Below are 20,902 nucleotides of genomic sequence, written 5' to 3'. Positions count from 1 at the left end.
ATTCACCTGGAAGAACAAAAAGGCAAGAATTCCTGGGGAATTAAGTTAACAAAATGCAAATGGAGGTGGCCTAGCTGTACCAGACCAAAAACTATATTATAAAGCAGCAGTCATCAAAACTATTTGGTACTGGCTAAGAAATAGAGTAGTTGATCAGTGGAACAGGTTAGGTTCACAAGACAAAATAATCAATGATATAGTAATCTAGTGTTTGACAAATCCAAACATCTCAGCTTTTGGAGTAAGAACTCAAAATTTGACAAAAACTGCTGGGAAAATTGGAAATTAGTGTGGCTAAACTAGGCAACCAAACACCTTATGCCAAGATAAGATTGAAATTGGTTCATGATTTAGACATAGTGGTATTATAAGCAAATTAGCACAACAAAGGATAGTTTACCTCTCAGATCTGTGGAGAAGGAAGGAATTTGTGGCAAAAGAACAACTTTAGTACATTATTAAATGCAAAATGGGTAATTTTGATTATATTAAGTTTAAAAGTTTTTGTACAAACAAAACCAATGTAGACAAAATTAGAAGCAATAAACTGGGGGAGGGGAATCACATTCAAGGGTTCTGATAAACAGGCAATTTTCAGATGAAAAAATTAATGAAAAAAGTCATATGAAAAGATGCTCTAAATCATTATTGATCGGAGAAATGCAAATTAAGACAACTTTGGAGTACCACTACACACCTTTCAGATTGGCTAAGATGATAGGAAAAGTTAATGATGAATGTTGGAGGGGATGTGGGAAAACTGGAATACTAATACACATTGCTGAAGTTGTAAACTGATTCAAACATTCTGGAAAGCAATCTGGAACTATGCCCAAAGGGCTATCAAACTGTGCATACCCTTTGATTCAGCAGTGTTTTTTACTGAGTTTGTATCCTAAAGAGGTCATAAAGGAGAGAAAGGGACCCATGTGTGCAAAAATGTGGCAGCCCTTTTTGTACTGGTAAACTGGAAACTGAATGGAAATCCATCAATTAAAGAATGGCTGAACAAGTTATGGTATATGAATGTTATGGAATATTCAGTGTTCTATAAGAAATGATCAATAGGATGATTTTACAGAGACCTGGAGAGACTTACATGAATTGATGCTAAGGAGATCATCATATACAGCAACAGCAAGATTATACAATGGGTTCATTCTGATGGACATGGCTCTTATCAACAATGAGGTGATTCAGACTAGTTCCAATGGTTCCATCTACACCCAGAGAGAGGACAATAGAAAACTGAATATGTACCACAACATAGTATTTTCACTCTTTTTTTGTTGTTTGCTTGCATTTTGTTTTCTTTCTCATTTTTTTTTCCTTTTGGATCTGATTTTTCTTGTGCAGCATGATATTTGTAGAAATACGTTTAGAGGATTGCATATATTTAACATATACTGAATCACTTGCTGACTGAGGAAGGGGGAAGGAAGGGAGGGGAAAAAATAGAACAGAGTTTTATAGGGTTGAATGTCAAAAAAAAAGTATCCATATGTATATATTTTAAAAAATAAAAAGGCATAATTAAAAAAAAACAACAACAATACTTGTCCAGTTATTTCTGAGTCATCTCTTTAACTTTCTCACTTCATTCAGAATTCCAGTGGCTTTCTGGGATTAAGACTTCTGCAGGATAGCCTAGATACCTACCTGTGATGACAGTGTATTTTAAAATCAGCCGGAGTCAGGAATTCAGGTTAAGGGAAAATCTTCAATATTTATTCTTTTTGAGGTGAAGGGGGATTAGCAATGTGAGCAGCCGCAACAGGACCCAGCCAGCAGAGGTGAAGGGAGATCTCGATAGCAATGTGTGCAGCTGTGACAAGAAGCCAGCTAGCAGTCCTTCCCTGCCTCTCTTCCTGCCCGTTAGCCTCCACCCACCAAATTCGTCATTTCCTATACAACGCATCAGGACTTGCACAAAGAATGGGCGGGGGCCATTCTCTCTCCAAGCATATATATTAATAGAGTATGGTCCAATTACTATTTAGCCTCATGTGCTTGGGACCTCAGTGCATCACTCGAACTTCAGCCCATTATACCTACCCACCATTTATGTCATCATTTCTATGAGAAAACTAGAAACTGATTTGAAATAAAACATTAGAACTCAATTCACAAGTTGATTTTTTTTTATTGAAAACTGTAACAAGCAAAACTGTGTACGGCTGATGTTCATTGCTATATGTCATCTTTTTCATCATCTAATGCCCCCTAAAAGCAAAATTAAAAAGTAAATATTTAGCATTATCCAAACTTTAAAAATGTCACAAACCAAATAGATATAACATTTAGATAATCTTCTATTCAACTATGTGTACTGTTTCAAGTTTTAGTTGACTGTGATCAATAAAATTCAATGGAATTTTTTAAATAAACACTGTTTTCAGAACAGTTATAAGATGTACATAAAATCACTTAAATCATATTAAAGCACAAACTATTTATTACCTTACTAATTTAACCTAAAATATCTTGTAGATAGGCACTCAATAAATGTTTGCTCATTTGGATAAGATTTGCCTCACGAGTTTTGTGTTTAGTAGAAATAATTAACAAAAGCAAACCACAAGGTATTAATATAATTATTATCATAAAAATATGTTAAAGTTTTCATTATAAAGGGCCCATTATCAATAATTGATCACACAAACCTAAGAACATCATAAATTATATAACACATATATGTGTTGCCTTTTAAGACTATAATAAACTACTCTAATATCAATCCCACACATTCAGTTGTTTCCAGTAGAAGAGATGGATCTGTGATTCCACCTTTCTCCCTTGTGATCAATGATGTATCTACAGAATTGGCTATCTGCCATTCAGAATCCAAAATTTAGTCAACGAAAAGATTCTGCTATGAAGCTAATGAGCACACAGTCTAACACGTTTATATTTATACTCTAACCAAAATAAAAGTTCTTATCAAAATCACTTTTCTAAAAATACTTACTTCCAAAACATTTGATTCATCTACTTCTTCAACCCGACTTAAATTAGGTGCTCCATACCTATCGCTAATTTCAGCTAATGTCTTGTTTAAGGCATCCTACAATTCAAAAAATTCAATTTCAATTTTAAGAGACCTTTTCAGAAAAAAGTTAATACAATATTTTTAAAATGATATGCCTATGTTCATTTGCAATGAACAAAATGAATAAAATAATGTATTTAAGATTTTCAAAGTGTTTTAAATATATTTGATATAGTTAGGGTAAAATGACTGCTGGTAACTAGAGAATTTTCCAGAGCAAAGTACAGAATGCTCAAAGTAATTTTAGGCATTTGAAAATACTTTTAAAAATATAGATAACTTTTAATCTTCTTATAATCATACTATCAGTGTCTCAGAAGATTCTAGTTATTTATAAAAATTAATTATCTTTTTAATAAATGATTGATAAATGAATATTTTCATTAATTTTGAGATGTAGCTTGAAAGCACATTTGGGACTTGATATAACTAGAATTTAGAAAGGCAAGGACTGCTCATTTAAATCTTTATTACCTTACTTACCTAATTAAAATAAAGATTAAAATTAATGAATAGGACTTTCCTAATAGTTGTCATTATTCTCTTTCTCCTCAAATTCTATTTAATTTATTTGTTTAATTATTTAATTTCTTGCAGTAAAATACAAGCTCTGTGGGGGAGGGGGGGAGCAAGAACTGTTTTTCATTTTGTCTTTACAAGCCAAGCTCCTAGATAATGCCTTCTACTTTATAGGCACTTAATGTGTGTTGAATTTATTTGAAAATAATGTGTCAGAATTTACTTTTGCTTTTTAAAATGAATTACTGTTTTTCTCCTTACCCCTTCCACTGGAGTTCCTGATATAGTGTCTTCTTCTTCCCCAATTTGCTCCTCCTGGGACTCCAATTACAATATTACAATATTTTAAAAAAAGCTGAACAAAAACAACATTCTTTGTATAACTTCGCATTTTCTTTCCATTCTTCACATAGTTTTACTGAATGATCAAATGCACATTGCAACAAGTCTTTCTCACAGTAGAAATAAAGTAATTAATCAATTCATTCAAAATGTTCATTCAAAATATACAAATCACAATCATCCATGCCCTAGTCTCATTCAGTGCAATTCACATCAATCTCTGCTCAAAAAGAATCTAGCAGCATCAGAAGAGAAACAGACATTTTCAAGCACCATTACACAGGTAACACCAACAGATCTCAGTGACTGAAAATGAGGAGTGAGAAGGAGAAAGTGAGCATGACACTTAGTTTGCAAGGCTCAGTCACCAAGAGGATGGTGATAACCTCCACAATAAGAAAGAAATTCAGAAGAAAGAAAAGTTGGGAATAAATAACATATGAATTTTGAGCATGCTGAGTTTACGATGTCTCTAAGAATATCCAGTTCAAGATGCCTAACAGGTAGCTGAGGATGTATGATACCAGTAACCTTCCTAATCACCAAGATATGCAATACAAGATTTGGAATCATTCTTGACTTCCTTTACCTTCCTCTTGTTTACCTAATTCCATCAATAGCTGGATTTTGTCAGTTCTATTTTCACAGCATTTCTTGCACCTATCCCCTCCCCACCCTTTCCATTCACAAGCCATTAGTCATTTTAGGTTCTCATTACTTCTCACCTGAACTATAATAATAACTTCCTATTTGATCTCCCCAGATCCATTATTGCTCTTCTCCAAACCATTCTCCCTATAATTTCCAAATTAATAATATTTCATAAGTTCTCTGATAATTTATATCTTCCTCTCTTTGAGGCAAATTAAAAACTGATCCTTCACTGTTTTCAAAATTATATCACTTCCAGAATGGCTTTTTTCTATCCATACATGCATGTCTGGTCCACCTGTCATTCCCAACTTCATTTTTACTCCTATTTCCATTTTCTCATCTAATACCATTAGCTATCAATTTATCACATAGAAGGAATAAAGAAACTATATCTTTTCTAGGTTTAGAGTTTAAGCTAATATGAGAACTATTTTTGTTGTGTTTTTTGAAGTATATCTGGTCCTATTGATTTCTTACAGGGTCATTCTTTAATGATCTACTGGATTTCTTTTTCTGAATCTTGTTTATTCCATGCTTTATCAACCTGGCTCTTTTATGTTTTTGTCCTCATTTATTCATTTAAATTCTCAAAATTAACAGAGCTGTGGGTGTGTGTGTGTGCGCGCGCATGCGCATGCACACATGCGCTCTCATCATAATCTCTCATTTTTAATGTCAGAATTTAGGGTTTCTCCTTTTTTAAAATTACATTTTCTGATTGTCTATCAATTTCCATGGTTCTTTTTAAAACTTCTACTTATAAATCCAGTTTTCTCTTTCTGTTTCACTTTTCTTTACACTGATCACAGTTACCTCTATTTTCCTACTTTCTATTGGTAAATTAGTCTTGTTTTCTTTCTAATTGTAGACTCAACTCCCTAAACTGCCCTTTTTTCCTATACATTAATATATGTATTTAATACCATAAGCCTTACTCTGACCACCACCTTTGGTTGTTTACAATACATTTTGAAACATAGCCTATGGAGTGTCACTCTATTTAATGTGATATAACATGGACTATTTTTCCCTTTTCACTCAGTCATTACTTAATTACTTGTTTGGTTAATTAATTACTTGTTTGATTTGGGGAAAACAATTGTTTTTTGTTTTGTTTTCTGTTTCCACAGGTACCTAATTCCTTTGGTTTGGTCTGGTTTATTTTTTTTAATGGTGGCAGAAGGGATAGCAAGTGTTTTCATTTGTATGGGGATGCTTGGTATGCAGACTTCTTACAATGACATTTCTCATAGGTACATACTTATAGAACCAAAGAATTGCCTGGAGGCACTGAGAAGTTGTTACTGGTACACAGTCATACAACTAGTGAAAGGCAGGATATGAACCTAAGTCTTTTTGACTCCAAAGGCAGCATCTCTACACTGCACCATAATGTCAAAGGACATCTGTCTTAACATGCTATTATCTAGCTCCATTGTATTATTATCTATAAATATAGGATATGCATATTCTGCCTTCCAAATTTTCCTATAACTTCCTGGCGTTCCGGGCTTCCTTCAAGTTTCAGCTAAAATCCTACCTTCTCCAAGAAGTCTTTCCCAGTCTTCAATCTCCTTTAGCACAGATCATTTCTGTGCTGTCTTCCCATTAAACTCTAAGTTATATTGAGGTAAAAGACCCTCCTTGTCTTTTGTCTTTTTTCATATCTCTGGCATTTAGTACAGAGCCTGAGTGGGTGCTTCATTCCTTGTTTCTCCTTCATCCCTGAAGAGAACTATGGTATTAGGAAGGCAATGCCATGACTTGCAAGGATCTAAGTGAGAAAGGGCTGTGCAAAATCAATAGCCTCATTCTTTCTTCAGAAACCATCTGAGTCCAATAGCAATTTTTAGGTAAACTCAATGTCATCCCTATTGAAAAGCCAACTGAAGGTGAATCCCTAATGCATTGTCACTAGGGCAAAAAGGATCCAGGACAAAGCAAATTCACATCATAACAAAGAGTTACACTGTGTTAAAGAAATATTAAACTTTGCTCTAATGATACTTAAAAAAACAAAAAAGAGGGACTACTTCTTTTGTTATAACCAGATATACTTGATCTATCTATGACAGAACTGAGAGAACACTGGGGCTGAAATCAGAAAAATCTAGATTCAAATCCCATTGAAATTTTCTAACTATGCGGCCTCTTGAAAATCATTAAAATTCTCTGATTATGACTCTCTCTAACTATAAAATGGGGATGATAATACTTGCAAGCACGTATCTCAGAACTTTGAGATACTTAATAGATGAAACATCTTTGCACTTTAAAGTTTTAAAGTACTATATTCAATGTCAGCATTATTGGTCTATTTCAATTTCTCCAGACATTGTTAAGAAATTTTTCTATGATTCTACTTGATCTCCCCCTCCCCCACATGTCTAGAGAACAGTTCTAGAGCTAGAATGGAGTTCTGAGTCAACATTGTCATTTTACAATGAGAAAACAGAATGGCTTGCTCAAGATTATATTTATAGTAATTGATAGAGCCAAGATTTGGTCTTAGATCCTGTGACTCCAGAGCCATATCTGTCTTTCTCTCTGAAGCTTAAAGGAATCTTTCCAAATCAGTGTTCTATTGAATCAATAAATATTAGGCTTTTTTCTTCATAATGATATATGAATTTATTTGTGTGTTGTCTCCTCATTAGACTATTAGGCTCCTTGAAAGCAGGGATAGTCTTTTGAATTTCTTCATATCCCCAGAATTTAGAACAGTAACTGGGTAAGATGCTTCATTCCTTGTCTTTTTTCCCAATTTTTGGAAATTTTCTTGAACAATTTGCTAGGTAACAATGCTCAAAATTCTTTGCTTCTAAAAAGTGTTCCAGAATGTTTTTAATACTGACATTAAAGGAGTTCTAACCAACTCCAGTTTCATTTTAAAAGATTTTCAATTTTTTTCCATTTGAGTTTTTTCTAAAATTGTTCTAAATTTGTTATTTCCACTTACCCTACATTACATGCAATTTTATTTTCAATTGGATTAATTCTGTGTTTATTTGGGGAATTTTTTCTTTTTCAACTTAGAAACAGTTTTCCTGGTAATCAAATTGCTTAATGGTACCCCCAATTAGCTATTAACAATACCATTGTTAGTGTATTCTTAATGAAAAAGAATAATCAAATATATAGTTAAAGATAACAGAAGGGCATATAAAAAGAATAGACTTCAAATATAATGAAAATACACATTAAAAACACAATACATCACCTTCTCTTGCTCTTCTAAGAGCATTCTTTTCATGTCTTCTAATTCTGCTTCAATTCGTTGCTAAATAAAAATATAAAATAACATACATTAAATTAGACTAAAATAAACTTCTACAGATCAGTTCTTCTATTATCAAATTTATTATGGGTAATAAAATTCACATATGACTATGTAAGCCTGCCTACTGACATTTTCTTGCTCTCCATCACATTCTTCAGATTGTTTCATTATTTCTTCTCAATTTTCAGCACATCCTTCAATTTTAGCTTCAATTCATTGAAATTGCAAATTGGTATAGGGAGTACCCAAACTCACAAGAATTCTGCCGTTTATAACCTTTGAAAATTGCTTGAAGCACTAAAAGGTTAAATGACTTGCTGGAAGTCATTCCTCCAGGATCAAAAGAAGACTTTCAACTCAGATCTCTAATAGCATGTATTGTCAGTTGTTATAAGTCATGTCCAACTTTTTGTGATCCTATTTGGGGTTTCCTTGGCATAAATACTGAAGTGGTTTGCATTTCCTTCTTCAACTCATTTTACAAATGAGGAAAAACTCAGGCAAATAGGGATCAACTGTCTGGGGCCAGATTTGAACTCAAGGTGAGTTTTGCTGACTCTAGGCCTTATACTCTTATCCTCTCTACCAGTGAGCCATTCAGGGACAAGAGTTATTTTGAAAAATGATTTGTTTCAGTAAAAGATGAGCCACTTGTCTACCTGTGTTGAGAACAACTACTTTATATAAGTTGAACTAGCCCATTATTGTTCTTGTTTTATCCTTTATTCTTGAAGGGGATTATGACATCGGGGAGGTGATAGTCATGACATATAAATCAGCATAACTGGACATAACCCAGCATATAGTGGGAAATTCTGGGTCTTTTTTAAGCTAAGGTCTTTAATAAGTCTCAGTTTGGCAGAGGCAACTTCCACTCAGTGATAAAGAAATGAGGCAGAGAATGGTCTCTTTTACTCAGTTTTAAAAAAAAAAAATCCATTCAGGAGGGGAAAACTCTCTGTTTCTGATCAAAACAAAAATCATTGCTATTTATATTTGCTCTGAGACAATCAGAGCCCAAATAATGACCAAATGAGCTTTAGCCAGGGACTTATTGTCGATCAATCAATGAGAGTCAAAGTAATTTAAGGTATGACTCTTAAGAAAAAAATCTAACCTGTATTACCCCCCCCACCCACCCAAGATATCTTGAGAGGTTTAGACAATCAAAATTTACCTTTCTTTCAGCAACGAGATGTAAAAAAAAAAAAAAAATTTTTTTGATCACTGGTCCATTAAAAGGGCAATGAAGCCACAAAGTTATTTTCTTGGTTTTAACATCAGCCATTATTAGTAACAACCTATTATTGCAATTTAAAGGGAATGTTTAAAGATAATATAACAGCAATTAGAATAACCAGCGTCAAACTTCAAGGTACCTTCTCTAACTCTTCAAGTCTCTCCCTCTCTTTTTCTTGCATTTCCAACTCCAGTTGTTGCTAAACATACAAACATAAGTAAATATAAAAAATAAATTAGAATATGAAGTACTATGAATCAATTCTTCCATTCTTAAATATCCCAAGAGCAATGAAATTGTATGCACCCACCTAAATTTCAGAAACAAGCAAAATTATTTAATATGTTTAAATCCTTAAAAAGAGGTATTAACAAAAATTGCAAGTAAATTTCTTTCATAGGTAAACTGTATCCACAGTTGGTAGAAGTGAATAAATGAATGAATGAATGAATGCATAAAATAATAAAATCAAGTATTTTCTTTATGCATGAAGTTACAAGATTTAAGATTTCAATAGCTATTGAAATTACAAAAGCTCTCAGTAGTCAAAGATTAGCCCTCATATAGACAACTCTTCACCATTTAAGACATGGATGGGGAACCTTTTTTTTTCTGCCAAGAGCTATTTTTATATTTATAACATCATTCCTGAGTCATACAAAATTATAGAACACAAAGCAGTACAAGGTTATTGTACCTAGTTTTCAGCTTATCATCACCTGTGATTGTCTTAACAGATGATTTCTAGGGCCCTATACAGATTCTGGGCCAGGGTTTCCCCACTCCTGATTTAAGATAATGAAAGGAAAATCTTGGGTATATTCCTTTAAGTCACTAATAATCAAAATGAATAATTAATAAAGCATAAATAAGCTACCATTTTATCAATTAATTCTGACACAAATGACCATAATGCTCTTATTTTATCACAAAATGACTTAGTATCAACAGATTTAGCTCATACTGCTGTTTCTAATTAGATTGTCTAAAATATGGATGAGAATCCTTTAGCTCAGTTGCAACAAAAAGATGCAATCTAAATTGAGCCTCACGTAGTGCTGTACCTACTCCATTCAGAGCTCAGTATCTTCAGTAGTCTAATAAAACAACAATGATGATAATAGTTAACATTTATAGAGCATTAAAGTTTGAAAAATGCTTAGAATTGTTAACCCTATTAGTAACAAGCCTTTGTAGTTTTAAAATTATCTATGTGTCTTTCCATGTCTGTGTCTTGTCTGTCTGTCTCTCTCTGTGTGTCTGTCTCTCATTGTGATTCTATCCTAGTATACCTTGCACTAAAGTAGGTATTTAATACATGTTTGTTGAATTTATTTTAATTTTAATTTCATCTTCTGTTATATCCCACAATTGATTATCCCAGCCCCATAAAAGAAAAAAGGTTCTTCACCATCAAGTTAGTATCTGTTGTTTAGTTATGTCTAACTCTTTGTGACTACATCAAAAATTTCTTGATAAAAATAATGGAGTAGTTTGCCATTTCCTTCTCCCACTCATTTTATAAAAAGGAAAATGGGGCAAACAGGGATAGGTGACTTAGAAAGGGTCACAATTATCAAGTGTCTGAGGCCAGATTTAAACTTAGAAAGATGAACCTTCCTGATTCTAAGCCCAGGGCTCTATTTACTGAACCACCTAGTTGTCCAATTACTAACAAGTGAGTCACTCTAACTTTCCTGAAAAAAATAAAAAATAATTTTTAAATCATTAGAAGAACAATCTTTGGCAACAGGATCCTGTTAGCCTTGCCTTAGTCTACATGTCTACATACCATTGCCCTTTATCTCCCATACACTTTCCTTTGATTTTCAGGGGAAAATAAAACGTCCTGGGCAAAATGGTTCTTCTGTACTTTTTCACATAAGGTATTGATAATCTTCAAATGAGTATCATCAATCAGTCAGAACGACATTCTGAACAAATTATTACAATCCTTCTCAGTACATGCAATTCTTTTCACTGATTTGTTCATAATCTTAACTTTAACATTCAACATTTGCTAACCTCAAAAAGCTTTCTCAAAGCAAAAGTATTTGGAAAGGACTTTTGAGAAATCCCTCCACCTTCCTTCCAATTTAATCTTCTGAAAGTTTCTGTCCTCACAAAGAAACAACTATGAAGAGGAGGAAGAAGGAACTCAAGTCTACTAATTATTACCTAAGAATTTTCATTCAATGTTTATCAATAGCCAATATGGAACCATGGTTCCTCCCTCCCATATGCTACCAGAGGGGAGAAAAAAAGAAAAGAGGAAAGCAAGGAAAAAAACAAGAAGCAGAGAAGCAAGAGTAATAATGATAATAATAGCTGACATTTATATAACACTCTTAAGGTTTGCAAAAAGCTTTACACTCTTCTCATTTGAGCCTTCCAATAACCATTTGAAAAAGGTGATACTACCAAGTCAGTAGAGAGAAAAAGAAAAGGAGAGAAATCATACAGAAAAACAGGGGATAAAGGATTATAAGGAAAGTGATAAAGAAAAATGCAGACTGGAAACTGATCCTGCACTGTTCCAGACTCCTGAGGTCTCCCTGCTCATAACACTAAAAATGCCTCCTATTTGTTTGGGGGGGAGGGGAGGGGAGAGGAGAGAAGGAAGGTGTCTCTCCTTTCCCTCTCATTTCTTTCTTCCAGGATAGTTGAGCTGAGCCAATTCCCTAGCACTACTCTGAAATAGATAGACAGATAGATATAGAAATGGACAGACATTTACATAATTTCACAAGTTTAACAAAAATTACTAAGCATCCACTGTGAACAAGAATATGTTGGAAACAATTTCCAAGATTAATAAAAGTCAGATTTTACTACTAAAGGATTAATCTTTGTCATACCTGCTGAAAGAACAGCTCCTCTTCTTTCAGTTGTTTCAACATTTCCTGCTCCATCCTAGCCGCTTCTTGCTCTTGCTGCAACTGAGCCAGTTCCATTTGCCTCTAGAGTTGTTTTAAAAAAATGGTATAAGTAAGTGAAAAATGCACCAATCAGACCATCTGACTTAGTTGCTTCCTTTCTTCCTACTCACCAATTGTTGTGTTGCCATGTTTTTCTTGTATTTGTAAAGCCAGAATGCCAAGTATTCTATTGGATCTACTGGCTTAAATTTGGCCACATCTGCAAGAGCCTGACTAAGGCACTGACCAAGAAACCTTCGAAGGTATCTCGACTCCATTTGTATCCAATGAAAACTACTGTGTAAATAAATAAATTGCATTAGTATGGATTGACTGTTTCAATTAAGGCAACAATGTCATACAGTATCTATGAAGAGTAAATGAGAAGATGTTACATACAATATCTATGAAGAGTAAATCAGAAGATGTTACATACAATATCTATGAAGAGTAAATGAGAAGATGTTACAAAATAATTCACAGAATGGTTAATATATGATAATAGCTGACATTTATATAATACTCTTAAGGTTTGCAAAATGCTTTACACATTATCTCATTTGAGCCTTACAATAACCATTTGAGAAAGGTGATACTACCCAGACAATAGAGAAAGAAAGAAATGGGGAGAGATCATACAGAAAAATAGGGGATAAAGGACTATACGGACTTAAAGAAAAGCAGCCCATGGACAATAATGACCATAGGTTAAAACAAAATGGTATGTTGTGTGTGTGTGTGTGTGTGTGTGTGTGTGTGTGTGTGTGTGTGCAGAAACAGAGACAGAGGGAGAGGGAGAGATAAAGGGAGAGAAGAGGAGAGGGAAAGGGAAAAGGAGAAGGAGGAGGAAAGGGAGAAGGGGGAGAGAAAGAAAAGAAACAATTAAATCAGTAGTCTTGCATTTCAGCAGGCAGTTTTGCAAAGGCAAAATTGTGTCTTCATTTCAGAACCCTTTTGTAAAATTTAAAAGAAAAAAGAAACATACTCTGTGTTGCTACAAAAACAAAACAAAACAGACTAAACAATAGATGGAAATAATTTCAATAAGCAGACCACAGATTATCATAGGGAAACTTACCAGCTGTCATGCAATAGTGCAGCTTGCTGAGGTGAACAAGCCCCTTGGAACAATGGTTTCCAATCTCAAATGAATCTCTCTCATTTAAAAAAAAAAAGTTGCCACATTTCATTTTTTAAACTCTACAATTAATTTATTTAGTTTATATTTAATCTGAACAAAATTGTTAAAAATTACCCTTTTATATAATACATAACACAAATTAAACATAAAATAATGTAACAGCAATATTTGTTGATAGAAAAATTCCTTTGCAACTTTATTTCTTATTAAAATAAAAAGAGGCATCAGCGCCTATTAGATAGGGAGATTGCACCATTCAGAATGATTTGCCTGGTCTTAAAGAACTGGAACTCACAGACCAAAGAAGTCATTCATACCCCCAGGGCCCTAGACAATTCTGTAAGGCTAGATCAAAACAATAGCCTTAGAAATATTATTCATATGATAAGTAGATTTGTTTTTCAGGGCAACATTTCTCAAAATGTGGTTTATCATTGATGAACCTTCTAGATACATTATTTTCCACTCACTAACTAAAATCAGTATTTTGTCTTTAGTTACAGGACAGAACCCTATTTCACAAAAGATGTCATGGACATTAGTAAAATATTTCACTTTGATTGTACCTATAAGGAAAGGGGCCTACATGGGCAAAAAATGTTTGTGGCAGCCCTTTTCATAGTGACTAGAAACTGGAAACTGAGTGGATGCCCATCAATTGACAAATGGCTGAATAAATTATGGTATATATATATATATATATATATTATATATATATATATATATATATATATATATATAAACATATATATATATATATATATATATATATATATATATATATTATGGAATATTATTGTTCTGTAAGAAATAACCAACAGGATGATTTCAGAAAGGTCTGGAGAGACTTACATGAACTGATGCTAAGTGAAACAAGCAAAACCAGGAGATCATTGTACATGGCAACAAGAAAACTATAACAATGATCAATTCTGGTGGAAGTGGCTCTCTTCAACAATGAACTGATTTAGACAAGTTCCAATTGTTTAGCAATGAAGAGAGCCATCTACACCCAGGGAGAGGACTGTGGGAACTGAGTGTGGACAACATAACATTTTCACTCTTTCTGTTGTTTGCTTGCATTTTGATATACCTTCTCAGTTTTTTTTTTTCCTTTCTAGATTTGATTTTTCTTGTGCAGCAAGATCATTGTATGGACATGTATACATATACTGGATTTCACATATATTTTAACACGTATTTGAATACCTGCCATCTAGGGGAGGGGGGAGGGGGAAGGAGGGGAAATTTTGGAACAGAAGATTTTGCAAGGATCAGTGTTGAAAAATTACCCATGCATATGTTTTGTAAATAAAAAGTTATAATAAAAAAATAAAAAGTTATAATAAAAAAAATTAAATACCATAAAAACAGATTTATCTATAGTCAAATCAATAGATGTTCAGAGACTTATGCTTCTTTCATTGTGCAGTCAAAAAACACTTCTACTATTTTTCTTCAAATAAGAATAAATGCAACATAGTTGTCAATGGGTTCCTATGCATTCATATTCAGAAATAGCCAGATCTTTAAAATGAAGTTGCTTTTATATAGTAGTCTAGAGTTTAATAAGCAAATATTCATTTCATTTTCAGAACAGGTATTTTTTTCCTCTTTCTTGTGAAACATTTCAAATATACTTGTAAACATTCATAGTTCTAAAGTCTTTCTGGATCAATAATTAAAAGAAATAATAATCGATGATTTTGGAAGAAACAGTTTTCCCCTTTTTCTAAAGTCCTTATTTCAAAGTTCAGCCTCTGAAGGACAGAGGCTGTCCTATGACAGCAGATAGGATGAACATTTTCTTCAATCTAAATATTGCTACCATACCCCCAATCTTACAAGGAATTTAATATAAAGTGAAACTGGCCCATTGCCTTCTTATTCAGGCCTGGATGGGGATAGACAGATCCTTTGTCCGGATTTTCCCAAACTGGGGGTGATTTGAAGTAAATGATACAATCAAGCTCCTCATTGGAATAGTTCCACCTCTCATTGTAATATTTATTCTCTTTCATTAATTATTAACCAATCAAGAGTCAATTACCACCTTCAGGCATACACACTCTTCTTCCAAGGGCATATAAGCATTGAGTAGATTCCAGGAGACATCTTTTGGCATTTCAAAATGTCATTGACCGATTTAATTGATAATATGCTAGCGTTGTTAATAAAATGATTAACTGCCCAGAAACTATGTCTCTTAAACATTTTAAATTCCACAGTATGAATTTATAGAGTCATGCATTGATGTTTTTCAAACTATTTCAAAAGGATCCACAAAGTACACCAATTTCAGGAGGAAATTCAGAAGTAAATATAGAATTTGCTTCATCTTTATGACTGTCATTAAGAAAAGAGCAAATTCTTCTTTTTATTCAATAATCTTTCAAAGCACTTTGGCATGTGAAAGACAATACATTTATGGCTGTTGTCCTTCAAAGAGGACAAAAATGATATAATTATGTTAGAGTCAAGTTAATATGCCTGACTGTAGCTGAGCAGGCCAATAAGAGCCACAGTTTGGACATAAATCATCCCTATGAATATTTCCAGTGGCTTCTCTAACTTTGCACATCTTGCATTTCTTCTGAGCTAATTAAATTCTGATTTGCTCTTTCAGTACAGCACTTTCATGAGGGCACATGCTGTGGAGTCCTGTGTCAGTGTCCTATGTCTTACAATCAATTCTAAAGTTCTTGAGACCTTCAGAGTGTCCTTGTATTGTTTCTTTTCTGACCATCTTGTGAGCACTTGCCCTGTGTGAGTTCTCCATAAGATGGGGTTTTTTGGTTTTGCTTTGTTTTTGGCAAGCATACATTTGGCATTCAAACAAGGTAGCAGCAAATGAAAGACAATACATGTATAGCAATAATATAAAAATATACCTCAAAGCTTTGCACCTAAATTGTCATGTAATTTTACAAAAAGTTTTTCTTTTAATGGTCTTGTTCTTTTTCTTTCTTTTTCTTAATAAAATAGGTTATTTTTGTCACAATTTTAAAAACTCTTGTTCTTCATATTTATTAATAAATTGATTATGAAGCATATAATGTATTCAAATTGCATAAAGGGGTTAGAGACCTGCATTTCATCCACTGATAAGTTCAATATTTTGTCCAATGCAATTCTCTAACATTATGTAATTTTCATTTAAAATTATAACAATTACAAAAAAAAATTTTCTCTTATTGGGGGTATTGTCAATTACAAATCTTCCCTAACATATGTTGCAGTATCATACACAATTAAGTAAATGGCCCATTCTAGAAAGCAAATTTGAAATAATGCATAAAAGTAACTTTTGACCATACCCCCCCTTCTCCCACTTTGACTACAGATGGCAAACTTCTGATTTGTTACCTAGCTTTATCGAATTTTTTCTTCTCTCTTCAATATACAGATAGAAGGAAGAACACACTGAGAAATGAAGGTGATATAAAAACAAAAGTGATTAAAATTCATGTTACAATGTTTTTTTAAAAGATTAGTTTCTAAACTATCTAAGGAAGAGAATAGGTATTATGGTATTTAAACAAAATGCACAGTCTAACTTCAAGTTCATATGCTTCACACTCAGATATGACAACTATCATATTAGCAATTCATCTGGGCTCACAGAACTACCTGCCAACTCAAAATTGTTATCTGCTCATAATTAATTAAATAATCATTGCTCTGAATTTATTGTCATTTGGAGGAATTTGCCATGATGTCTTTTTGTTGGCTTTGATTTGAAATTTGTTTTCATTGAACAAAAACTCAAAAATGTACAATAACCTTGGTCATTGTTTTAAAGTCCCAACTACAATAGTACCTCTTGCCTCTCTCCAAGAGGCTTTGTTTCATTATCTAATCACCTGCCTGTTTCTATTGCTCTGGAGCTGGGCCATGAGATGATCTGTAGTAAGGGAATACAGTAGAGAGAAACAGTACAGGAGTACAGTAAAGTCTACTATCTACTAACTACTTGGCTGAGCCTGGAGTCAAAAAGACTCAACTCTGTGAGTTCAAACCTGGCCTTAAAGAGACTAATTGGCTGTGTGATCCTAAGTGGGGTCATATAGAATAAAAAACAATTGAATAACAAGAACAAAAATGGTCAGGTAAGGAAGCCTCTAACTAACATTTTAAAAGATTTGGGCTTTTGTTATCTGATTTTTGTTCTGAGTTTTTTTTTACTTGTTTGTTTTTTCTTTCACTTGTTTATTAAAGTGAAAACTCCACCACTACCACCCCAGAGAAAAAGAAATACTCTAGAACAAAGGATATCTGAGATGTGATGAGCCTCTCAGAAGAATTATGAGAAAAATGAGAAATTCCATATACTTCAAGTTCCCCCCTTGCTGAGACCACCTCTCTAAAAACACCTCATAGTAGTACAATTGTTCTAAAGCTCAGCTATTTCTTCAATAATAAGAGAAGAATACTGTTAGAAGGTGTGTCCAATTTATTTAGCAACCATTATGTCTTCCTGTCCTAAGGAGGAGGTGGATTCGAGAGCATATCTTAGGCCCTATGAAAATCCTAATGCACTATCACATGTTTTACCCTCAAACAATTACTGTCAAAATATTATATTAACAATGATGATCCTAGGCTAGGATAACTCACAAAGAATAATAATAAACACTCTCGCAGGGGTCCTCAAACTTTTTAAATAGGGGGTCAGTTCGCTGTCCCTCAGACTGTTGGAGAATCGGACTATAGTAAAAACAAAAATTTTATTTTGTGGGACTTTAAATAAACTTCATAGTCCTGGGTGAGGATAATCATCCTCAGCTGCCGCATCTGGCCCTCGGACTATAGTTTGAGGACCCTTACTAGCATTAAAGAACCTAGAACCCAAGTAGTCCTCTCCTCAGCTTCTTCCTTCTCAAATACATCTGCAATAAGTGCAAGCACATTTCCAAGAAATCTGTCTCTAGCACTTCAGGAAAACATCAACTGTCAATTTCCAATCAACCTCAATATTTCCTGGGAAGCAACAATAGTATAGACACAATAAAAAATGGAAATTTTGTTATGTGACTTGGAAGAAATCCTAACACCTCCAACCTCCATTTCCCAATGGATTTTACACTATTCCCCTTGGAACATGTTATGTTCCATCAAAACTGGACCACAGATCTCTATTCTCATCCTGTGTACTCTAGCCTCCATGCCCAGTCCCATATGCCTCAAATGAACTTTACATTTCCTACCAATTCAACTGTTTTTTTTCCTTTTGGACTAGAGCTTCTTTCCCTAGTGTTGACTCCTCCATACCCAAAGGATCAAGGTATTTCAAGGACTTGGAGAATTTGGATGGGGAAAATATTTTGTCAAATGTTTCAATAAAACATCTTCATACTTCTTTATAATTGCATGTAACTTTTATGCATTTAAAATCATTATTCTGAGAAAGGCATCATAAGTTTGACTGGAATGCCCAAAGGATCTATGACACAAAAGATTAAGAACTCCTCTTCTAAGGAGGATTCTAGGAAGATGTCAGAATAGGTTGATAAATTTCGAGGTCTCCAGATTACCCCCACAAATAGAACAAATTTGTGCCTCAGGGCAAACAGATTGGTGAAAAACCAAGGAGACTTGGGGCAGAACAGGGGTCCTCCTGATACAAGCAAGAAGATATGAAGAAAGACCTTGGGCTCAGAATTAACCCAAGTGAAATGCAAACACCTCCAGGCTAACTCTGCAGAAACACCAAGTGGGGAACGTCGGGGAAAGCTGATTGTGGTTGGAACCTCAGCAGGAGCCACAGAAAATTTCACCTCCTGGACAGTGTATGGAGAAGTAGTCTGGGAAGACTGAAAGAACCTGAGCTGATGAAGAATACCAGGCCGAGTAGGCACTAGGAGCATAGAGGCAGTAGGGCACAGATGCTGCTGACTGAAGGCACTTGCTGGAGGGGAGAACTCTAGGTTTTGGATTCCTAGTAAGAGGAGGGAGCAGAAATAAAGCCAGAGACACCATCCCCCACTGCAGGATTAGAAATGCTTCCACTAATACCTCATATTTTTATTTAAAATTAACCGGAAAAGATGAAAGAACCCCACCATAGAAATTCACTGTGGGAACAGGGAAGACAGAAGGTTAGTTTTCAAAGGAAGACACTAAAGTAAAAAAGTGTATCTTCTACCCCAAAGAATAACGTGATATGGCTCCCTGCCCAGAGAGAATTTATACAAGAATGCAAAAAATAATTTAAAAATCAAATGAGATACACTGAGGAAAATTTTTAAAAAATAAAAATAAAAACCATCCAAGAAAAACAAGAAGTTTGTTAACCAACTAAAAAAGTAGATAGAGTTTCAAAGATAAAAATAACTCATTGAAAACTGGAATTGGGCAAGAGGAAGCCAGTGAAGTTATGTGAGACCAAGAAACAACAAAACAGGTTATAAAAAATGTAAAAAAAAAAAAATAGAACAGAATGTAAAACATAAGAAAAACAACAGATGTGGAGAACAGATCAAGAAGAGAAAATATAAGAATTTGACTGCCTGAAGGTTGTGACCAAAAAAGAAACCTTGATACAATAATTCAGAAAATAATCCAAGAAAATTATCCTGGAATAATTAAAAATGAGGGAAAAGTAGAAATAGAAAAAATCCACATATCACCACCTCCATGAAATCCTTCGTGAAAAACACGCACAAAAAAAAAAATGTTGCCAAATTTTGAAACCCCCAGGTCAGAGAAAATTTTGCAAGAACAAGAATTCCTCTTATAGACTATAGCTGCCAAAAATGATCCCTACCTAACTTTTCATCCTTTCAGTTGACTCTTCCAACTAGGAAAGAATCCTAGGTAGAATCTGAGTAGAATACTGGGTATTCTACCTAAAAGAATGCTATTCTACCTAGAAGAATCCCTGTCTATTAAGGTAGAGGGCTCAGCCTCCTTTCTCCATATCACAATCTCATCTTTTCTATTGGAAGACATTTCCTGAAGGATGATGAGAAAGGATGGAAAAAAGATATTAAGAGTTAGAGAAAAAGATTCAAATCCTTGTCTTATGACTATTGTGACTAAGATCATCACCATCCCCCTTCAACTCTTCAGATGTAAAAAAAAAAAAAATGCTAGAGATTTGTGGTCCCTTACAAGTTATAGTAATCCTATACTAATACCCCTTTTTTCATTCTTTAATCTATATACTTAAAATAGTCTCTTCTTATAGGAGGGCTCAATAATTGTTTGCCAAATTGAACTCTTATATGTGTCTCAGTTTTGTAGTCATTAAAATCCAGTTGGGATGGGGAGAGAAGAGTCTGAATGTAATTACTTCTTGAGTTTCTTTCTAGCTCCAGCAAATTGAATAAAAAGGGGGGAATCTTTCTGACTCACTAATTTAAAATTTGGCCACAGAGAGAAGAAAGTTAGGATTCAGAAACGGAGGAAGAGGAAAGTGGAGGGAAGAAGGGAAAAAATGAAGCAGAGGGGAAAGGAGGGGGAAAGGAGGGGAAAAGGAGCAGGGGAAGGAGGGAGGAATGAAAAAAAGAGAGGTGAGAAAATGAAAGGGAAGGGGAAAAAGGAAGGAGTGTGGGAGAAAGAAGGATCAGGGGAGAAAGGAGGGAGCTGAAGAGGGAGGAAACAGGAAGGTTATGTGTGGAGTTGGGAGGAGGAAGTAAGAAGGAATAGATTGGAAGTGAGGAGGAAGAGAAGAGGAGAAAGAAGAAAAGTGAGAGAGGAAAAACGAAGAATGGAAAAGGAGAAATTGGGAAAGAAGGGATGAAAAGAAAAAAAAGTA

At 34.1% G+C, this 20,902-nt stretch overlaps 1 protein-coding gene across 8 annotated transcripts in view; it reads right to left on the bottom strand.

Annotated features, from left to right (window-relative positions):
• Window positions 1-2,123: 2,123 nt before the first annotated feature.
• The window catches only part of LOC127551855 (DPY30 domain-containing protein 1-like), a 39,373-nt gene continuing 20,594 nt past the window's right edge, over window positions 2,124-20,902 (bottom strand). For 2 of the 8 annotated variants that reach the window (XM_051981981.1, XM_051981982.1), the window contains exons 2-8: window positions 12,134-12,299; window positions 11,943-12,044; window positions 9,224-9,283; window positions 7,785-7,844; window positions 3,830-3,889; window positions 2,969-3,064; window positions 2,124-2,223 (exon numbers count right to left, since the gene is read on the bottom strand). In XM_051981981.1, coding sequence (XP_051837941.1) covers window positions 2,191-2,223; window positions 2,969-3,064; window positions 3,830-3,889; window positions 7,785-7,844; window positions 9,224-9,283; window positions 11,943-12,044; window positions 12,134-12,280 — 558 coding nt within the window. In that variant the 5' untranslated portion in view covers window positions 12,281-12,299 and the 3' untranslated portion in view covers window positions 2,124-2,190. Of the gene's footprint in view, window positions 2,224-2,968; window positions 3,065-3,829; window positions 3,924-7,784; window positions 7,845-9,223; window positions 9,284-11,942; window positions 12,045-12,133; window positions 12,300-13,080; window positions 13,166-16,509; window positions 16,567-20,902 lie in introns of those variants that run through there. The other 6 variants (XM_051981986.1, XM_051981983.1, XR_007951188.1 and 3 more) reach the window with 6 other exon arrangements.

The sequence above is a fragment of the Antechinus flavipes genome, chromosome 2 (assembly GCF_016432865.1).
Source record: "Antechinus flavipes isolate AdamAnt ecotype Samford, QLD, Australia chromosome 2, AdamAnt_v2, whole genome shotgun sequence".
In the NCBI taxonomy this organism is placed as follows: Eukaryota; Metazoa; Chordata; class Mammalia; order Dasyuromorphia; family Dasyuridae; genus Antechinus; species Antechinus flavipes.
This window is presented reverse-complemented; position numbering and strand designations above follow the sequence as displayed.